The sequence below is a fragment of the Corvus moneduloides genome, chromosome 5 (genome assembly GCF_009650955.1).
Source record: "Corvus moneduloides isolate bCorMon1 chromosome 5, bCorMon1.pri, whole genome shotgun sequence".
Classification (NCBI taxonomy): Eukaryota; Metazoa; Chordata; class Aves; order Passeriformes; family Corvidae; genus Corvus; species Corvus moneduloides.
In genome coordinates, this window is record NC_045480.1 from 70,416,600 (window position 1) to 70,435,260 (window position 18,661).

The 18,661-nt window shown below is 37.6% G+C and overlaps 1 protein-coding gene across 1 annotated transcript in view; it reads right to left on the reverse strand.

Annotated features, from left to right (window-relative positions):
• The window catches only part of SYNPO2 (synaptopodin 2), a 79,144-nt gene extending 61,574 nt beyond the window's left edge, over window positions 1-17,570 (reverse strand). The window contains 1 exon segment of the mRNA XM_032110369.1: window positions 17,306-17,570. Coding sequence (XP_031966260.1) covers window positions 17,306-17,434 — 129 coding nt within the window. The 5' untranslated portion in view covers window positions 17,435-17,570.
• Window positions 17,571-18,661: the final 1,091 nt, after the last annotated feature.

Genomic DNA, 18,661 nt, shown 5'->3' on the forward strand with positions numbered 1-18,661 from the left:
CCAGCAGCAGGACCCTTGATCACCCCTCCCAAACAGCAACCTTGTGGGTCCCTGCAATGAGCAGCACTTTGGGACAGCAGCATCAGCAACAACGGTTTCACCCACACTTTTTTTTTTTTTTTTTAATGCGAGGTCTACAAAATATATATTTTTAAAATCCATTAAAATACCCAAATTCTATATTTTGTCTATCCACGGTCTACTGCAGTGGTAAATTATGGCTGCGCCTGTAGATCTCTCATCATCAAAGGTACCTCATAAAGCATCAGCAGTGCATGTCTGAGCTCTACTGTAAAGCCTGGGCTAGACTGTAAAGCATAGCGTCATCATTCCTTCCAGAAAACTGAGTGCTTGTGACACATCCATGAACCCTGTTTGGCCAGGACATTCCCAAATGGTCCAACACAAGCAAGTTGGAAGTGGGGTGGAGAGGTCCTGGAAGCATTTTTCTTTTAAAACAGCTTTGAAGACTACAGGACATTCTAGATATATTCAGAAGAAGATTCAAATGGAGTTAGCCTCATGGAAATTTGAAATGTTCAGCATTTTCCTGTAAAATTCCTAGGAATGGGAGTTCAGATACATCAACAGTATTGCCAAAATACAGTTGTGTTTTTGCTTTCCAAATGTGAAACTCCTATTGAAATCACTTGGTCACTTTCTATTAACTTCAGCCTCAGTTGGAGCGATCTTAGGAGAAACATTCAGGGAAAAGTTTCATAGTACTTCAAGCATGAGAAAATAATAAAAAAAATGCTACTAGCACTTTGGGAAACTTTATATAAATGGCCAACATTGGACATGAACTTTCAAACCCAAAACCATGTAATAGTCTGAAATTTAAGGGAATGTGCCTTGACTACGAGGGACAAATGCGGCAAATTTCTTTACAGTATACGTACAGTAAGGAGAAAGAAAATAAAAATCTTACAAAATTCTCTTGCTAGATTAGCAATATGCAAATAGCTAGTGCTGAACTTGAAAAAAATTTGCGTTTTTCCATGATTTGCATGGAACACTTGCTAAACAGTCAGCATCCCTCCCCCAGCTACCACATCAGCTAGCCTGCACTTTTTCAGTGCATATTCCTAAAATGAACAAATCACAAACCCTGTTAAAACTTTGCTTTATGAGACATAACCCCAATTTTTCCCCCTGAAGGACAGGATACTTGAGTGCTGCAGCACAAAGAGAAGCAGAACTTTAAGTGGCATGCTGAAGACACAGTTTCATTTATAAAACTGTAAAAACTGAGATGAGGGCTGTGAGGAAAGGATGCTGAATCATAAATAGTAACAGAAGTTCTTCCGTCCTAACTTTACTATTGTATCCTTTATGACATTGCAGGGAAAACAATGCAGGGAGTAATACAATAATGTTTACTTGTAGCATTGGCAGTCTCTACTGTGCACAGTATTAATATTGTTTTATTGAAATAATTTTGTAATTTTTAACAGTTTGACTGACGGTATTGGGGTTTAGGGGAATTTCCCAGTAGCTGAAGTACGTGGGCTGCAGTAGTAAAGTCCCATTATCTGTGCACAGCTCAGGAAGGCATCGTTCCCAAGCTCGATGTCGGGCTTTGGCAGTGGGTGATCTGTCCTGGTGCATGCAGGAGCTCAATGTCAGGCTAGGCCAGATCAGAATAAAGTAAATTAGAATTTCCTTAAGAAAGGGGATTTCTGTCTTATCTATAGAACTGAAACTAGGGGAAAATGTTTTAGTATTTCCTGACCTTTTCCCCCTTCCCTTCAAAACACTACAGTATTAGGTTGACTTACAGCATTCTGAAAAACTTAATATTTTGCTCTTTAAAACTATCCTTATCATGCCCGAAACAGAAGATAACTTGGTTTGGTTTTATTAAAATCCCTTCTGAACTTTTTACACTGTAACTATTCTTCCCAAATGAGTCATACAATAACCATTCCCAGTTTGTAGTCAGTTCTCCAAAGAAGCAGAAGAAAAAAGAAACAACTTCCTTTTAAGGGAATGAGACCTGTTTGTAAAGATAAACCTCTTTCTATTTCTATTTGAAGACATTCTCCATAACCCAAGAATTGATAGCTATAAAAACACTACCTACTTTATTTGGACTACAAAAACAGTCCTAGCTATAGAACATTGTTTAATGTTAGCCTAAAGCATCTGTATATACACTCACATGTAGGGGCATTGTTGAAACGACACATGCAACATGTCAAACGAGCAGCAAGTTTACCAGAAATCTGTAAGAAACAGCTTGAAAACTGTTTGATTTCCTTTTATTTAATAGTTTTAAATAAATTAGTTTAAACAAATGAGTTTTTAATATTTATGTGAAGTGAAAACAGTTCAGGAGTATGTAATTGTATAAGTAAGCTAACAGCAATTTCTATTAAAGTGCTCTGCAATTCCCAAAAGGAATGCTTGAATGCTAGAGAATTCACATGCTCTTAGGATATGGGAAAATATCTACGTGCCATAATTCGCTGTGACAATCTCTGTAACCTCTGTAACCTCTGAAAGCCGCTGTTTTTTTAAAAGCAGTTTTGTTGTACTACTCAATTTCTGTCTGTAGAAGCTGTAATAGGTATTTAAGTGTCCTCACTGGGCATTTTGTTCTCAGTCTGTGGGCCTGCCAAGCTTATTCCATTAGCCCTGCAACCAGCAAATACCAGTTTATCTAGTACCACATGAAAAAAGATTGAAACATTGAAAAACTTGGGATTACTTGGGGTGTTTTCCCCCTTGGGGGTGGGATCACTTTGCAATCCAGGATATCCAGAAATGGATTTGAATTTTAATGAAAGCTGAAACTCTAGTAAGAACCAGATTCCAGTAGCTGGTACCGTAAGGAAAGTTGCATTTGTCATGAGACTCACAATAGGTTTTTTGAAGTTGGGCAGATAGTCACAGTTATTTTACAGGGATTCTTTAAGATATCTGGCTATAGGTACATTCTATTCAAGATATTAATTTTTAAAGTGTAAAATGTGTGATTGCATGCAAATTAAAATATCACTGGATCTGTTACTTATATAGGAAGGTAAGAATAGAGTTATAAATTAGTTAAAGGCTGAAGAGGAAAAAACCCTGATATTAATTCAGACACTTAAGCAGAGATGAATTGTTTAAGTTGTATTGCCATCCATTTAGCTCTGAATCCCTGACACTATAGTTTATTAGAGAGGTGGAGACAACAGAATCCTTTGTAACAGGTATTTATATTACCAGAGGAGCTACAGCAGACTTTTTCTGTGTTGTTAAATTAATCAAAAGCAGCAGGGGAGCGTCCTTGAATTACAATGGTTGCATTATTCAGAAACTGTAAAGATTGAATTTTTAAGGAAATCCAAAAGGCATGGAGCCTGGGAAGGAGCCAATTGGTTTTTATTTTAATGCTGCCGTTTTTGACAATTCTTAATATAAGAAGTTGGAGTATTGTTTCAAGCAGATCTTTGGCATACACTTTCTATGATTTTATTTAATTTTCTTCCTCTGAATTATTATTTTTATGTACTAACACAAACATAATATGGCATCTCTCACCCCAAGTAGATCCTGAAGTACTTTCATGATCTTTTCCCAAGATCTGTGCCAGCTTTAAGACATCTGCTAAGTCAAGGATGCAGTTCCATACACAGAAGGCTGCAGCCCACGCATTTATGAAAAGCATCAATCCTATAGCAAGAGCAGCCCTGTGTATTCCTTCTGGGAGCTAAAGTAACATTTTCCTAACAAACCTTTCACAGAGGAAAGGGATGCAGGGTAACTGATGCCATTAGATCATAGGCATGAGTTGGAAGTTTAGTTTAAAATATTTTTTAGAAGTGAAATTCCTGCAGAGGGTCAGAACCCCCAAGTGCACATTTCTTGCCAGGATCACTGAGGGACGGACTCTGCAGGGAATGGCCACGTGCTGAATACACAGCGTTGACTTTCTGCAACATTGGTTCTGTCAAGGAGGAAGGGCCTTGGAAAATATCACCATTTGAAGTGGTATTATTTATGTTGAGGCACAGCTTTTATTTTTAGCATGGATGTAATTTTTATAAATCCATACTGCTAAATATGACAGATAAATATCACTGATGTTGCTGATTCCCTCAGATGAGTGGGGATGAAGCCTAGGACAAAATTCCTACTTGCTTAATCAGTTTAAATTAAATCCTGGTTTCTTCCAAGACTATAAATAATAGAAATAAGGATTAAGAAAGATAACAGAAAAATACTATGAGACTAAGATAAAAAATATTTTCAAATCTTAGTCAGATGTTAGAAAATAATGTTTTAAAGAATTTCCTAAAAATAACAACAAAGGAAACAAGCACATGCAAATGAACAAGATAATCTCAACTGTATCAAGCATCTGGAAAATATAAGTGCACATGAAAGAGCTTCTCATTTTAAGGATTTAATTTAATCACTCATAATGCTCAAGAAAATTAACATGTGGCTATAAAATACCTGCTTGCCATCAGATTTCACCCCGACATGGTCATAGAAAGATTTCAGATAGCCCTAGTTGTTTTACTCTAGGATAGCAGCATTCCTTTTCTTTTTTGTGTGGCTACTGTTGCTCCAACTTTGCTCCAAGATATCCTGCATATTTTTCAACTATTAAATGATGCATCCGACTTGGCTGCATTGTTGTGGAACCTCCAAGTAACCTTGGAAAGTATAAATCCTAAAATGTGCCAGATCCTCATAATTTTATTTTTACAGTGAACACTTCATAGGAAGGCAAGAAACAACCGGATCTTGTACCAAGAGGCACCTTTTGTAAGTACTTCTGAAAGGAAGAATGTGGCAGCTAAAAACCCAAAATCCTCCATGTAGCATTTCCCTATGGAAAGTGCATCAACTCCCAACAAAGGTCAAATACCAACTTTAAAACAGGAGACAAAAGCAGAAGAGGAAATGGACATCACTGCCTTCTCCTCTCATGTGCACTGTGCTGCTTTCAGAGTTTATTTGTGAAAGTAAAAGCAGGCTGAAGAAACATCTGGCAATATGACAGCATGGCATTCATGGGTGATTTTTCAAAAGAGTGTCAGAAAGGCCCTGGTAATGTCAAAGTCAGCCCTGATCTGCAGCATTTTTCCAAATGCCAAGCACCAAACAAAGGGAGTAGAGGCCAGGAGGAGCTTGTGAAGGCACAGGTAAAAAGTGAGAAGACATATTTGTGATTTGGTTCCATAATTTTGTATTTGTTTCCTGAGCAAGTGCTTCCCTACAATTCAAATTACTATATACATTAATAATTGATGGGTTGTGTAGCTCCTTATCTCATAGCACTGATTTTAGCTGTTTAAGAAACCCTTATAGTCAAACACAGTTTTCAGCACACTGGTGATGTAAGGAGTCATTTAAAAAATGACTGAAGATCAGGAGTGACATTTTAAGCAACAGAATAGGAATGTAAACATGTACAGTGCTCTTTTTCACCTGAAAGAATATACACTGACTCAGATTGCCTCAGAAGACTTTGCTGACACCTCTTACTAATATAATTTTGAGGGAAAGTTCTTATTATATGAACTGCTAGTATCTCCTCAAGTTTCTCTGGGAAGCACACTTTTTAAGGATTATGTAGTCTTTAAAAAGGTGTCACAGGTCAGCACCTCCATAAATTAAATTCAGTGTTAGAATCAGTGTCAAGTTTCCTTTACTCTTTATTATTTTGCCCTGAAACTTACCTTTTTCTTATTAACTTTTACAATTAATTCAAAAAACACAGCGAAAGCAGTTTAATGTCACTGTGTCAGAGAGTATTGTACCTTCTTTTAGCATGGAAGAAACGAGTCAATACCAGCCAAGTGCAGCTGTGTCAGGATCTCTATTTGAGATACTGGTTTAGGGTGTGACTGTGTTAAAATGATGGACAAACTAGAGGTACACCAGTCCTGTGTGAGCCAAGTCAAATGGCCAAAAGGAAACCCAAGCACATGAAAATATCACCTGGACTGAGAGCATCTTGCAAATGTAAAGCTGAAGAAATCCACAAAAGTCCCAAGAAAACTTTTAAATGAAACTAAACCCACTTGGGCCTAAGTGTAATTTTTGCTTTAAGTGTCATACAGATATAACATGAGGTTATGTGAATCCCCATAGGTGAACACAACTTTCTGTATTACTACAGACCTTTAAAATCAGAGAGGACTTCCTAACATATCATTTCTTCTCAAAATTGTCTGATGGAAAGCTATTGGAAGAAGCTTTTTAGTTGGATATCAGAAAAGAGAGGCACTGCATGGGGCTGAGGCAGTAGATAACTCCTACAGCTGTCAATCACTGTGTCTGCATCCGGCACATTTGATCCAGTCACTGAAATAAATCGTGTTCCTTGCTCTTGATGGAACACACTTGCATACAAACATGGAACAATGAGTATTTTCCAATCTTTAAAAAAGTATTTGGGTCTAGAGCAGAAAAAGGTTTTGGGGAAAGATTTGGTTTACCCCTCATTTTTGGTGAGCTCGATTGCCATGCCGTTGCCTGTGGCAACACCCGAAACACCCGAGAAGAAAGCATTTTCCATAAGAGGAAGGCTTCCTTCCCAGCCTTTTCAGTTTCAGCTGATAATGCTAAAACATTATCCTGTTTCTGCCTGTCTATTTTTATCCCAGGGCCCAGCAGCTGATGAACCATGCCAGGGTTTAATTCTTCAGTGCTGGATGATGCAGGAATCCAGAGGCCTGAATTCAAGTCTGATTTTAACAGGTCAGTGCATCTTTAGTTTTTGCCTGAGTCAATTAGCAGCCAATATCAATTTGTGCTAATTCCCAATCTCTGCAACTTTTCCAGGCCTCTTATGCAAATCAGGCCTGGAAGCAAACAAGCAGTGAGTGACCCAGAAGGCTGGTGGGGCTGGGCACTATTGTTCTCAGGCCATGCATTTCAGTGCTCTGTTTGTTCATAGTGTAACTCTAAAAAAATGACAGGCCACAGCCGTAACTACCTCCTCAGGCTTAATTATTGTAGCCTTTGTACTGTTCTTGCCAGTGTAGAAAAAGAGGCATTCATGGGCCTCTCACTACATTTAGATTCATTGCATTGTTTCTTACTGTTCCTGTAAATATAGAGGAAGAAGACTGAATCTAGAATGATAAGAGGATTTAAAGTCAAACCCTTTCCATAGTCACAAATTGTGCCATGAAATACTTTGGTAACATTATCCTGGGGATCTGGAAAATGACTTAAGAATGTAGCACATTTAGGAGCTGCATCAGGGTCCTTCAAATGAAGATTCAATCATGAAAAATTTAGTTAGATCACACCTGTACTGATCTGTTAATTTAAAACTATTTGAGTGAAAATGGGCTTAAGCCGCAAAACTCAGGTAGATTTCCAACACCATAGGTGGTGAATGATGCAGTGTTGGATTCGGTGTGCTTCATGGGAGTCCATTCTTCATCAAATTAGTAAAATGAAGATCTAATGTTACAGACTGAAGTAATGACTAAAAGTGAGGGCAGAGAAAGGATAATGAGGAATTTATTAGAAACACTATTTTAATATAGTTCAAATTTTGATTTAAATTGGATACAAGCCCTGGGAGAGTTCTTACACCTCCAGGGCTCCCAGCCCTGTCTGCTCAGGCTGTCATATTGGGCTGGAAGAAAGCAAGGTTTGAGATAATATTTTTTATACTCTTTTTAATTATTATTTCACTGCATGTAATCAATAGTTGTGTGTAATATTACTATTTAATGTTCATAATATGGTGTCAAATAGGTGCAGAAATATTTTTGTTTTCTCTTTAAAGGATTACAACTGCCTCTTTCTTCTAAAGTACCACTGAAATATTTTTTAGTCAGGTTTTTTCTAAGATCAAAATTTGTCCTAACTATAGCGTTATGAAACCACAAGCCAAATCCTAGTACAAATTTATGGAGCCCTCCTTACGGGGATTACATTCTATTTGTGTGCAGGGAATAGTAAGTAGAAGTGAAAGAACGATTTGGAATTACTAATTTGATGTTATGATTTTGATTAATTGATATTCTGTGATTCTTGACTTGGTTTATATACAAGTTTTCCTGAGGGCATTAATTCTACACTTTAAAATTATGTGGTCTGAGGGGAACTGAGCTGAACGATACTTTCAGCTTCAGTAAGAGAACATTAAGCCTTTGAACTAAAATTTCTCCAAGGCAGAACTGTCTTTACGTTCACTCACCTGTGATTTTGGGGACTGTGAAGAGCACCATCTAGTGATAATCAATAATGTCAGTATTGTGAAAGGGTGATTATTTAGACTGGACATAAAGGCACACCACTAACTCATTTGCCAAAGGGACTGGGAGGCTCCACTGGAAAGAGTGTCCTAGTTGTGATTTTCAAATGTCAAGTACCTTCCTTCAGATGCCCCCAAAAATGCACAATGCATCCAAAGATGGACTTTGACTAACAGTATGGATACCATGAGATAACAACTTTAATACTAAAATTCTGTTTCAAAAGCTAATTATGTAATCTTACTATGTATTCTATAATGCAACTCTCCACTTTCGTGAATGGCTTATTTTATACAGATCAGCATAATATACTTATTCCACTGATGGAAAATTTAGGTGAAACACTTCTAATTTCCTGGGTATCCCTTTTTTTTTTTTTTTGGAAAGCCAACCATTCTGAAACTTTGGTCTTTTTTTCTATGAAGGATGTCTAACAGCTGCTCCTTCATAAGGATCTTAGGCATTAAATAGTATCACATGTTGGAATTTGCTTAAAACATCCATGCTTAATGATAGTTTTTCCTAATTTTAAGGATTTTGCAAGCGAGTCTTACACTATCCAACCTGCAAGTATTATTTCAGCATGAAGAAAGCTCATTATGAATATATGATAATATAGAAAGCTATTTATCCCTTTCAGATTACTTCCATATGCATCCTCTGTAATTAAATCAGTGCCTTATGGCAGCTGGCCTTTGAAGTGATCTCTGCAAAATAGGAAAATGTCATTTGTGGAACAAAATGCTGATCACTCTATTCCAGCCACATCTGTTAAGCTCTAGTAGTTCAGAGATTTCTGTGCTCAGAGAGTTCATGAAAGCAGAAAGTTTCCTGTATTTCTTTCAGTCCAAAGGAAATCCAATGGAAGTGGTGGACACTATTCTAACCAAATAACAAGGTTTGAAGTCAGAGGCATTCTTGCCCACAATTTTCAGTGAATTCACTGAAACTGATGTTTAAGTAAGTAGTTGTAATTGTGTATTTAAATAAAAGTACTACAGAGAGAACAATAAGATAAGGCAGAGCAAGAATTCCTGGCAGAAAAGACAAGGATTTAGAGAGATAAATAGAGAGATGACTGTTTCAGTGGTGGTGGATGAATAAAGCTGTTAGAACTCATGACGTGATTCCCCTTGATAGCAGCACATCTTGGAAATACCTTCTGTTACACAGGTACAGACAACCATTGCAGTTACTGTTGCACAATTCCACACAGAGATGCTTTTCTTGTAGATGAAAAGCAGGACCCTTAGAGCCTTTCCAATGGAATGCCAGTTAAACTGTTGGAGATACATACATACAAGATGGGTGTGCCAAGGAGTTACTGACTTGTCTAGCCACAGCTGCGCCTGCTGAAAAGGTTGTCACCCCCAGCTGCCTGGCACTCCTCTCCCTTTCCTCCTTCCTTTCCTAACCCAGGGGTTTCTACACTTCAAATCTGACAGATAAACTGCTCGTAGGACTGTTGCCTGAGCTGACAGGCAAAATGAGGTGAGTTAGCAAAGCCCTGAAATCTAAATTGTTTAGGAAATACCGTTCAGCCAACACAGGTCTGTCTGTTTGCAGAGTTGAAGAAAGCAAGAGGGCAGTTACAAGGAGTGCCTTCAACCAGTAAACATTTGCAGCTGAGGGATATGCCCATTGTCTAAATGTCTTCCTCAGCTTACATCGATACAGTATCAGTCCTTAAATAAATGAGCTCTGGCTTCTCGTACTGTCAGTCTACGCTGTACTATTAGTGATCATTTCTTTCTCTTACAAATAAGCAGTCTGAAATGTCTTCAGGTCAAGTGAGTATCTTTGTCCTCACCAAGACGTCCAAGACAGCTTGGAAATGAAATGTACTGTTGCCAAATAATTTGAATGAAAGTTACATTATGTAACAGTGTTATCACAATACCCCAAAGTCTAAGGTGGTTTTTTGTTCCTTAGAAAGGAATGACTTCTGCTAGACACAGAAACCTGTACTAAATAGATCCATAGCAAAATCTGCTACACCCTTCCCAATGAGGATTTTTATTCATGATATCTGTTTCTAATTAAATAACTGCACTATATTATACATACTAAGGCCCAATCCTTTGCCCTTCGAAGTCAATGGCAAAGCTCCCATTGAGTTCATGGGGAAATAAAAAGTAACTCCTCTGTTAAGGCTTCCTTTAGTGCAATTTCAACTGTTAGGTTTTTAAAACCACCTCTTTTTTTTGCCACCTTTGCCTTCAGACAAAAAGCAGTTGCTGGTATTCCTGTATTAGGTAGAGAGTACTAGGAAGGGCAAATTTAGTCTTATTAAATTATGTTCCCCTGTCATTCTGTTTGCTTTTCTTTCTGTTATTGTAAAGTGCCACACCGGACATATGGTGTCTTACATTTTTTTTTTTTTTTTAAACTTTCTGGTAATTCAATATTGCAGCAAAAATTTATGCCATACGTGGCATGTTTATGCTATAGAGAACATATCAAATGAAACCAACAGTATAGAACACTACAGTTTATCTGCTTTCTTCATAGTTTTGACCCATCACCAGTTCATCTGCTAATGAACTGTAATATAAAACATGCCTTCAAAACCCAAAGCAACCAGTTTCCTAAATAGGACCATATTTCTAAAATATACGTACAAAAAGGCAAGTTTATAAAATAATGATTCCACAGCTACTCAGTCCAGGATTACATAACTCTTTTGAAGCAAAAGGTTACCCATGCATTCAGTGCCCAGTCCCAGATGTAGGAAGGAGATGTAAAACAAAGAAGGAGACTTAAAGGATTCAAAATATATTTCTATAAAGTAGAACGACAACTTGCATACAGTTTCCCTGCTAGACAAGAGAGGGACAGTCTGTGCTGTCTCCAGGACTGCAGCATGGTAGAGAGCTCAGGGTCTAAAGCTGTTGTCTCTGGCGAGCTTAGAGCCAGATTTTTGTTAGAATTTACCTTCCACATAGGCAACAAATAAGGCAGCCACTTTTCACTGGTTTTGCTCTTCACTGACAGCAAGGTGCTGTGATGTTTTGAAGATTTTTGGCCTTCATGCTCAACACCAGGTTGTATTGGCAGGTAATTAAAACAGCACTTTGATTTTGGTGCACACTGAAGTGTTCCAGTCTAAGCGTGCATTAGTCTCATCCTAACATTCCCACTGACTATGGCCTACAGATTCTAATGAAACAGTGCCGATGGGAAAAATTACAGAAAAAGAAATGCACTGTGTAACTTGTGTACATTGGGTTTGAAATTTAAAACCTTCAAGCTGATATCCAGGGTTTTTTTTACTGCCAGTTTTGTTCCAGCCAATGAACAGTGCTCCTGAATACTGGTTGCAATCTAAATGTTATCATTTTTGTCCATAGCTAATTCCGTGCACACAATTATTCCTCCTAAAGCTGAAGCTATCTCTGCTAATCCATCTCATTTTATAGAGTGCTAAGCACTTAACTTATGAAATATGGTCCCTTATAGTAATTTCTGCTCTAAATATTTCTGCTGCAAATAGGAAGAACACTGAGTTCTGCATTTGAAAGAAAACCCTTCTGTGATATGCATAAATCATAAATTGTTAGCTGTGTCCTCTCAAACAATCTGACACAATCCTAGAGGAGTCTGTAAATAACATTTCCTGTTGTGATATTTTAATGTGAACTTGGCCAGAAGTCTTACTATTACATTCACATTCACAATAAGAATGCAATGGCAGAAAATACAGAACAATGACAAGTAATAATGTCTTGCAGTGTAATTTAAATGTTTCCAGCAAAGAAACTACAAAATGAAGCAAAGCTCTATACAAAGCAGCTAATCTAATTTAGTAGGAATACACTGTTTGGTTTTTTTAGTTTGTTTAGTTTAAATCAGTGTGAATTATGGTGTTCATTCTATTCCATTGAAAACTTGCCTAGTGTGAGAGTTGGAAAAGCATCAATTGGAAATAAGCAGAAACGAATAATACCATGTATCCAAAACATGCTTGTGTTTGCCTAAATACTGTAGGAAGCGTGCCAAAAGCAGTTTGGTGTGTAGTCCTGTATATCCAAAACAGGGTATACACTCATGTGCTTGTTCAGCGGGCAGCTTTTAAACAACTAGATGGGACTCCAGTACTAAACATTTCCACTGGCACAATGGCTGGAATGCAAAAGTTTGAAAGTAGGGAACACAGAGCCCTAACCTTTAGAAGAACATGTAAACCTTTGGTGGTTAAGGTGTATGAATATTTTTTCTTCATTACTTTTCTAACTAGCACTTGCAGATTTTTCAGAACAGTTATTTACCAGTGGTCTATTTTAGCTAGATTTGGGGAACCTTACTTTGTTCCTCTATTTTGCAAAATAAATTAAATTAACCTCCATAAAGCCCAGCATCTTCCAGTCTGTCAATGGAAGTTTTATAAGTTACTTAAATAAAAGCTGAATTATGTCATCTAAACACATCCAAAAGTGTATTGGTTATTTAATTGGGTCAAGGCTTGTAACACAGTCAAAATCCTCTCCAGAAAAGATAGATAAACCCACAACTTTCCACATAACTCCTTGTGTAAAAGAATATGTAAATATGCCTTAAGGGGTTTTCTGAATATCAGCAAATACCAGCTGTGTCAGATGGTCTGAAGGGTGAATTTGAGAATAAGAGTCTGTCCAGGCTGCAGAAACAAACTATGTTTGGAAATGTATTAGCCAGCAAATTTAAACAAACAGTTTTAAATACAGGCCAAGTAAGGCAAGTTGTGTTTAAAATCATGTAGGTTGACTCTAAACTCCCCTCCTTTGCTGCCAAAGTTCAACCAGCATGTTTTAAACATGGCTTGTTCTGCTGATTGCTATTGCATAAAGTTGAGTTCAAATCCTGCTTGAAATGTCAAGTGATAAAAACAAGGCAGTATCAGCAGGGTCGTGTCAGCACAGTGCTGAGCCTTCATCCAGCACACTGAGAACTGCAATTCCAAACAGTGGTGGAGAGGAAAATCCTGCTTTTACTAACCTCATTTACCTGCCTGCAAGTGTAAGCATTTGCCAGGGATGACAATGTAAGAGCATGATAACAACTTTAAAAGGTTTCCTTAAGCCCAGCAGCTGTGATGTCTTTCGTGGCTAGACCAACTGTTTGCTAATATATACATTACACATATGTATGTGACTGTGATGTGCTTTGCCTTACCTCAGGATCCAAAGCATATCTGCACTAACATGTCTCACCCCGTTTTTTTTTTTTTCTGCTAGACAAAGTGTAGAGGTCAGCTTGATGAGAACCTCTTGGGGTATGTGTCAAGTATTTTGGATAAATGCAGAGAAAAAGCCAAACTACCACAACACAACCCGCCTCCGTTTACATCCAGTATTAAGTAATCATGTTCAGACACCACTTTTCACACTGTTGGTTCAGGTTGTTCACAAGTCTTTGAGTTTCACTTTCTGTTTCAAGTTCCAGTGAATCCAAAATGATGAAACTGAGACTTGAAATCTGAGCACGTTGATGGACAAGGGCACCAGTCTAAAATGACCACGCAGCCATTTGTCTCATGTCATTACTAAGCCAAACGTAAAGCTACAATTTGGGAAGCAGCAGCAGAAGCCTCCTTGCAAGCATCTGTTCAGTTTTACTTTTAGGATACTAATCTGAACTTCCTTTGAAGTGCTTATACATCTGAATCATGCAACTTGCCTCCCTTAAGTATTAGAACTATTTGGTTAAGTTCCCAAACTTAAATTACCAAGACTTTGACAGATACAAACAAAGAGTTCATCAAATTATGTTTGGTGCAGGTAACAAATATGCTGAGAATAATGTACCTCTCCTGCAAAGATAGTTTAATAGTCACATTGCAGTTGAATATAAATCTAAATCATCTATAGGACAACTCCATTAAATTACCAGTTGTAAAAGAGATGCTTCTTAAAGGATATAACTTCACTGTATATAACATAGTTATAACAAACTATGTTGATAGTTCATTGTTAAGTATTAATAGAAAAAATCACAGGACTTTCTTTCAAATGCTATTCAGAAAACCAGCCATTATTTTTTATGTATTTTAAATTAAAAACTGCAAATATATTTTCAAGAAAAAACCCATAATGATATTAATAAAAAAATATTCTTTCATATATCCCATGGTAAAATGGAAAGGACATCATGTGTTGCTTTGCTTTTATATATTTTTTATATATATATATGTATATATATATATTTATATATATATTTATATATACATATATATATATTTATATATTTGAATTCTTATCCTTCTAGGGTCACTGCTACACTGAGATTTCCCATCTCCTGCTTTGGTACAGCCATCCTACAGGCCAGCACTGACACAATTTAGTGAAGGGATGCACATAACCACTGTTTTCCTTAGCTTTGGACTCATGATTAAACTTTTTTTTTAAAATAACATCCATTTATTAGATAACCTTCTTAGCACATATGTCTTTGGGCATAGTATTTAAAATATTTCCTTTTAAAGCCCTTCTGTTATATTGGGACAGTATATAGAACATGCAAATTTTTTTAAACTGAAAAGAAGTTGTTATGAAGTATTTGCAACATTACTGGACTTCACGAAGTAAGTTGGTGTACACAGCCAGGGTTTAGAGGAGGAGAGTTGTTAAACACTTTTTATGTTTTTACAGAAAATGAGTCAAATTTCTGTTTTGAATAAGGGTTTTAAATGGACAAACAGAATGATACTTTCTCATACTTTAGAAAAATCCATTTGTTGCAATCTCACTCTAACTAAAGTTACTGAAAAGTCTTGAATCTAATTTACTGGTTGTAAAATTATTTGCTGATGGAAATTGTCTATTTTATCTGCAAAAGTGCTTGTGAAAAAGTACCAAGATAGTTTTTGGTAAAAGGTTTGTCTTTATCTCTCCATTAACACTTTGCATGGTAATGGAAGAAAATAATTTATACTGCAGGCAAAACTCTCATGGATTTCTGTGGGAATGCTATTTGAATATATGCTTTAGGAGTTAGGCAGTGGGGGGGATGGTTTACATATTCTTTATAAATTTAATAAAACTATTTTAAAAGGCACAAAACAAACTGGTAAAAGCTGCTTCTGGCAGTGAACTGCAGTGACTTATTCCATCAGCTTTAAAAACAATGTTTCCTTTATCAGAGAGTAGGTAAGTGTGAGTTTGGGAATTTTATGTCCTGACATATTTTAACGGATTATCTCATTTCCCTCCATTTCACATCCATCTCCCCTTTAGATGTGTATCACAATCACTTCTCCACTCATGACCAGAGACTGAGTGCCCTTCCCTCTGCTCTAACAAAGGTAAGCAACCCTGCTGAAGCCTTCACTTCCATTTACAGGAAAACAAACTTGTACCAGTGGTTTTTTTCTAAAAATACATATTGTTATTTTTCTAAATGTGGGTATATTTTCCTGGAGATTTTCCCGTTAGAAGTAAGGCACAACTGTTCCTGTGTATATCAAGTCCCAACTTTAGTCCTAAAACAGAACCCAGACTTAAGTGCCCCAGTCTAGGATGCAAATATGAAAAAAACCACCGTCCTTGAATAGGCCATTATCAGGAAAACTAAAGTTTAGTCAGAATCTTGTGTTCAAACTGCTGTGCTCTTTACTTTTGGTTTTATGTAATCAAGGCCACTTGCCTTTTACCGTTACTTACAATTTTTTAAAGTTCTAGCTACAAGTTTTCACTAGATGGCAGGAGTCCACTGCCATCCGTTATCAGAGGCTTTACTTGCACAGCAACAGTTGCCTAACGGTAGGGAAAAAAGTGAACACGTTCAAGTTTTGCAAAATATAGAAAAAACAAATAAAAAACTCAACAGGAATGAGAAAAATTATTCAGACCTTCAATAAATCATAGTTCTGTTACTGGATATGGTTAATACGATAGGCTGGAAATAAGTGAAAAGAATCGTGAAAGATGTTCTTTTCTTGACAGAGGAGCTAAAAGGACCTTCTCTTACAAAATGAGGTAGATTTATTGTTTCTGCTGTTTGTGAGAAAATGAACAAATCCAGTAAATTAAAGTTAACTAATTAATAACTAACTAATTGACAGCTTGAGAAAGTTACAGCTTAAATACTAAACTGCTGATCTAAAATACTGTATCAAAGTAAAACCAAAACATTCAGTGTACTGCATTACCAAGATACTAAAAGGAGATAAGATACATTTTAAACTTTCTCCCTCAGTTTAACAAGGCAGAGTTCATGGGATGATGATCAGTCCCAGTACCGTTTCAGCCAGTGGTATTTTGCTGAGCTCAGAGCTCTGGACAAAATTTGTCCCTCTTGTCTAGGAGAACAGAATGCAGCTCCATACAGTTACATAAGCCTTAATGACTGTGACAAATCTTCATTGTTGCACCAGGGGAGAAGCTGTTGCCCTGGAGTGAGCCCTGATTTTTAACAAAACTACTTTTGAAATATTATTTTTGCAAGTTGGGGCTACCAGTTCCTATCCTTAATTTATTGTCAATAAATTTATAATTCTACTGTGTGTCTTGCCCTCCTTCTGTACGTGCAGATAATTTATAAAGTGTCCAGTAATTTTCAGTGTTGCTCATGAAATATAAGAGGGAACGTTTGGCATCTATTAAAGCTGCTTCTAAGACTGGATAACTTTCCAAAACCAGAGATAAGTCAGTGTAATTCTTTGCAGGATTCCCAAAATAGTAAGAACATTTTCTCATGATAAAGCTGTATTTATTCTATGACCAGAGTAGAAAAACTATCATAAATAGATGACTGAAGCAGCATTTCCTAATATGAGATTGAGTTTTGCCTTGTGCCGAGTGCACTCAAAGCCACAGAGCAAAGCAAACAGGAGCTGAAAGGCACACATCATGTCACAAGTGAAACACTCAGCATTTAACGAAACTTTGGCAACGCTTGCAAGCTACCAAAAAGTAATAATCCCATCCTATTGAAACCAACAGAATCAGCACCTGTAGAATCTCTGCAAAACATGCTAGCGAATTCAAACAAGCGTCACAGCAAGATCCACACCAACCATTTCCCTGGAAGCAGGATGGATTTAAACAAAGTGGTGCTGTCACCCGTGTCCACAAAACTGCAACAACATCTTTCTGTCGTGCTCCTACCTTGGCGATTTGCAGAGGCTGCTTCTGCTCCTTGCCCCCTTGCAGCCTGAAGCCCCACGGCGCCCCTCCGCTCATAGCAATGCAGAGATAATCCCCTGTGCCCATTTTCCTGGTGCAGTTGGGCAGCATTCACATAAAGGACAACATAAAAAACTTGGCTTGCAGATGTTCAGCGAGCTGGAGATTCGTCTGCCGGGCAGAGCTGGAGACCCAGAGCACCACACTGTTGCTGCTGCTGTGTACTGCACGAGCAAATGTAGTCATTGAGGGGAATGGAAGAGCTCCCTCGGACGGAGGGCACAGCCCACTCTTTCGTCAGATTCCGATGCTCAGCCCACCTTCAAAGTAAAGTAAGTGAACTTGAGGGAATGCACACAAAGACACTCGGCCATGAGGCAGGGAAGGCTGGCTTTAAACACGACTCTCCTGACAGCTAAATCAAAACAACAGCAAAAAGAAGTGTACATTTCCCTGTGACAATTTGGGAAATAAGTTTACTTTAGTAAATGGTGCCAGACGTTTTAAACTCTGATTTACCCATTTCTTGTATTTTTACTCCAAACAAAGCAAGCAGAATCTCAAATGAAACAAACTTGTTGATGCACGTACATCCTCAGAATAACTGACACATTTAGATTGAACTGGCTTTAGGATTTTCATCTCTACTCTGCATGCACTTTATGCAGCACTGCAGGCATGTAAGCAAAAAAAAAAAAAAAAAAGGGGGAAAAAAGCTTTATGATTTCCTTGTCTTGGAATTGCTTCTTTTTCTAGTTCTCTCTAACCTCAGTATAGTTTAACGTGCACTGCTATTTAGCAATTACCTGAGTTACTATTGGACCCTAATAAGACCTGTTCTTAAGCAGCCCTTTGCCTTTCCTACCAGAGAGGGGAAGAGAGTTAGTGAAGTGAAGTATCAGATCCCTCTACAGATGCTATCAATGGATGATTTGCATTGTGTCATTAAAGGGGAACCTTACTATAAGCACAAAAAAAAAAAAAAAAATTCATTGGGGTGGTTTAAGAGTTGACAGTTCTTTGGCAGAGGATGAATATTCCCCTAGCTGAGTGTTAACAACTGGCAGCATGAACTCCTACTCACCTCAGACCAAAGTCTGGTAGCCTGCCTTAAATCACACTGCATTTTGAATTAAGCTGGTTCTAAAGGAGAATGTTCAGCAGCTGGGCCAGAAACATCTTTAATGTCTGAACTGGTTTCTGAAAGAAACACCTCTTGCTTTGAGACCCAGGGTACTGGGGCATCAGATTCTCACAGCATAAATTCACTGAGGTCCCTCTATGAAGTGTTTCCACTTGGTTGGTTCTAAGCAGTCAGAGATGTCGTGGCAACAGGAA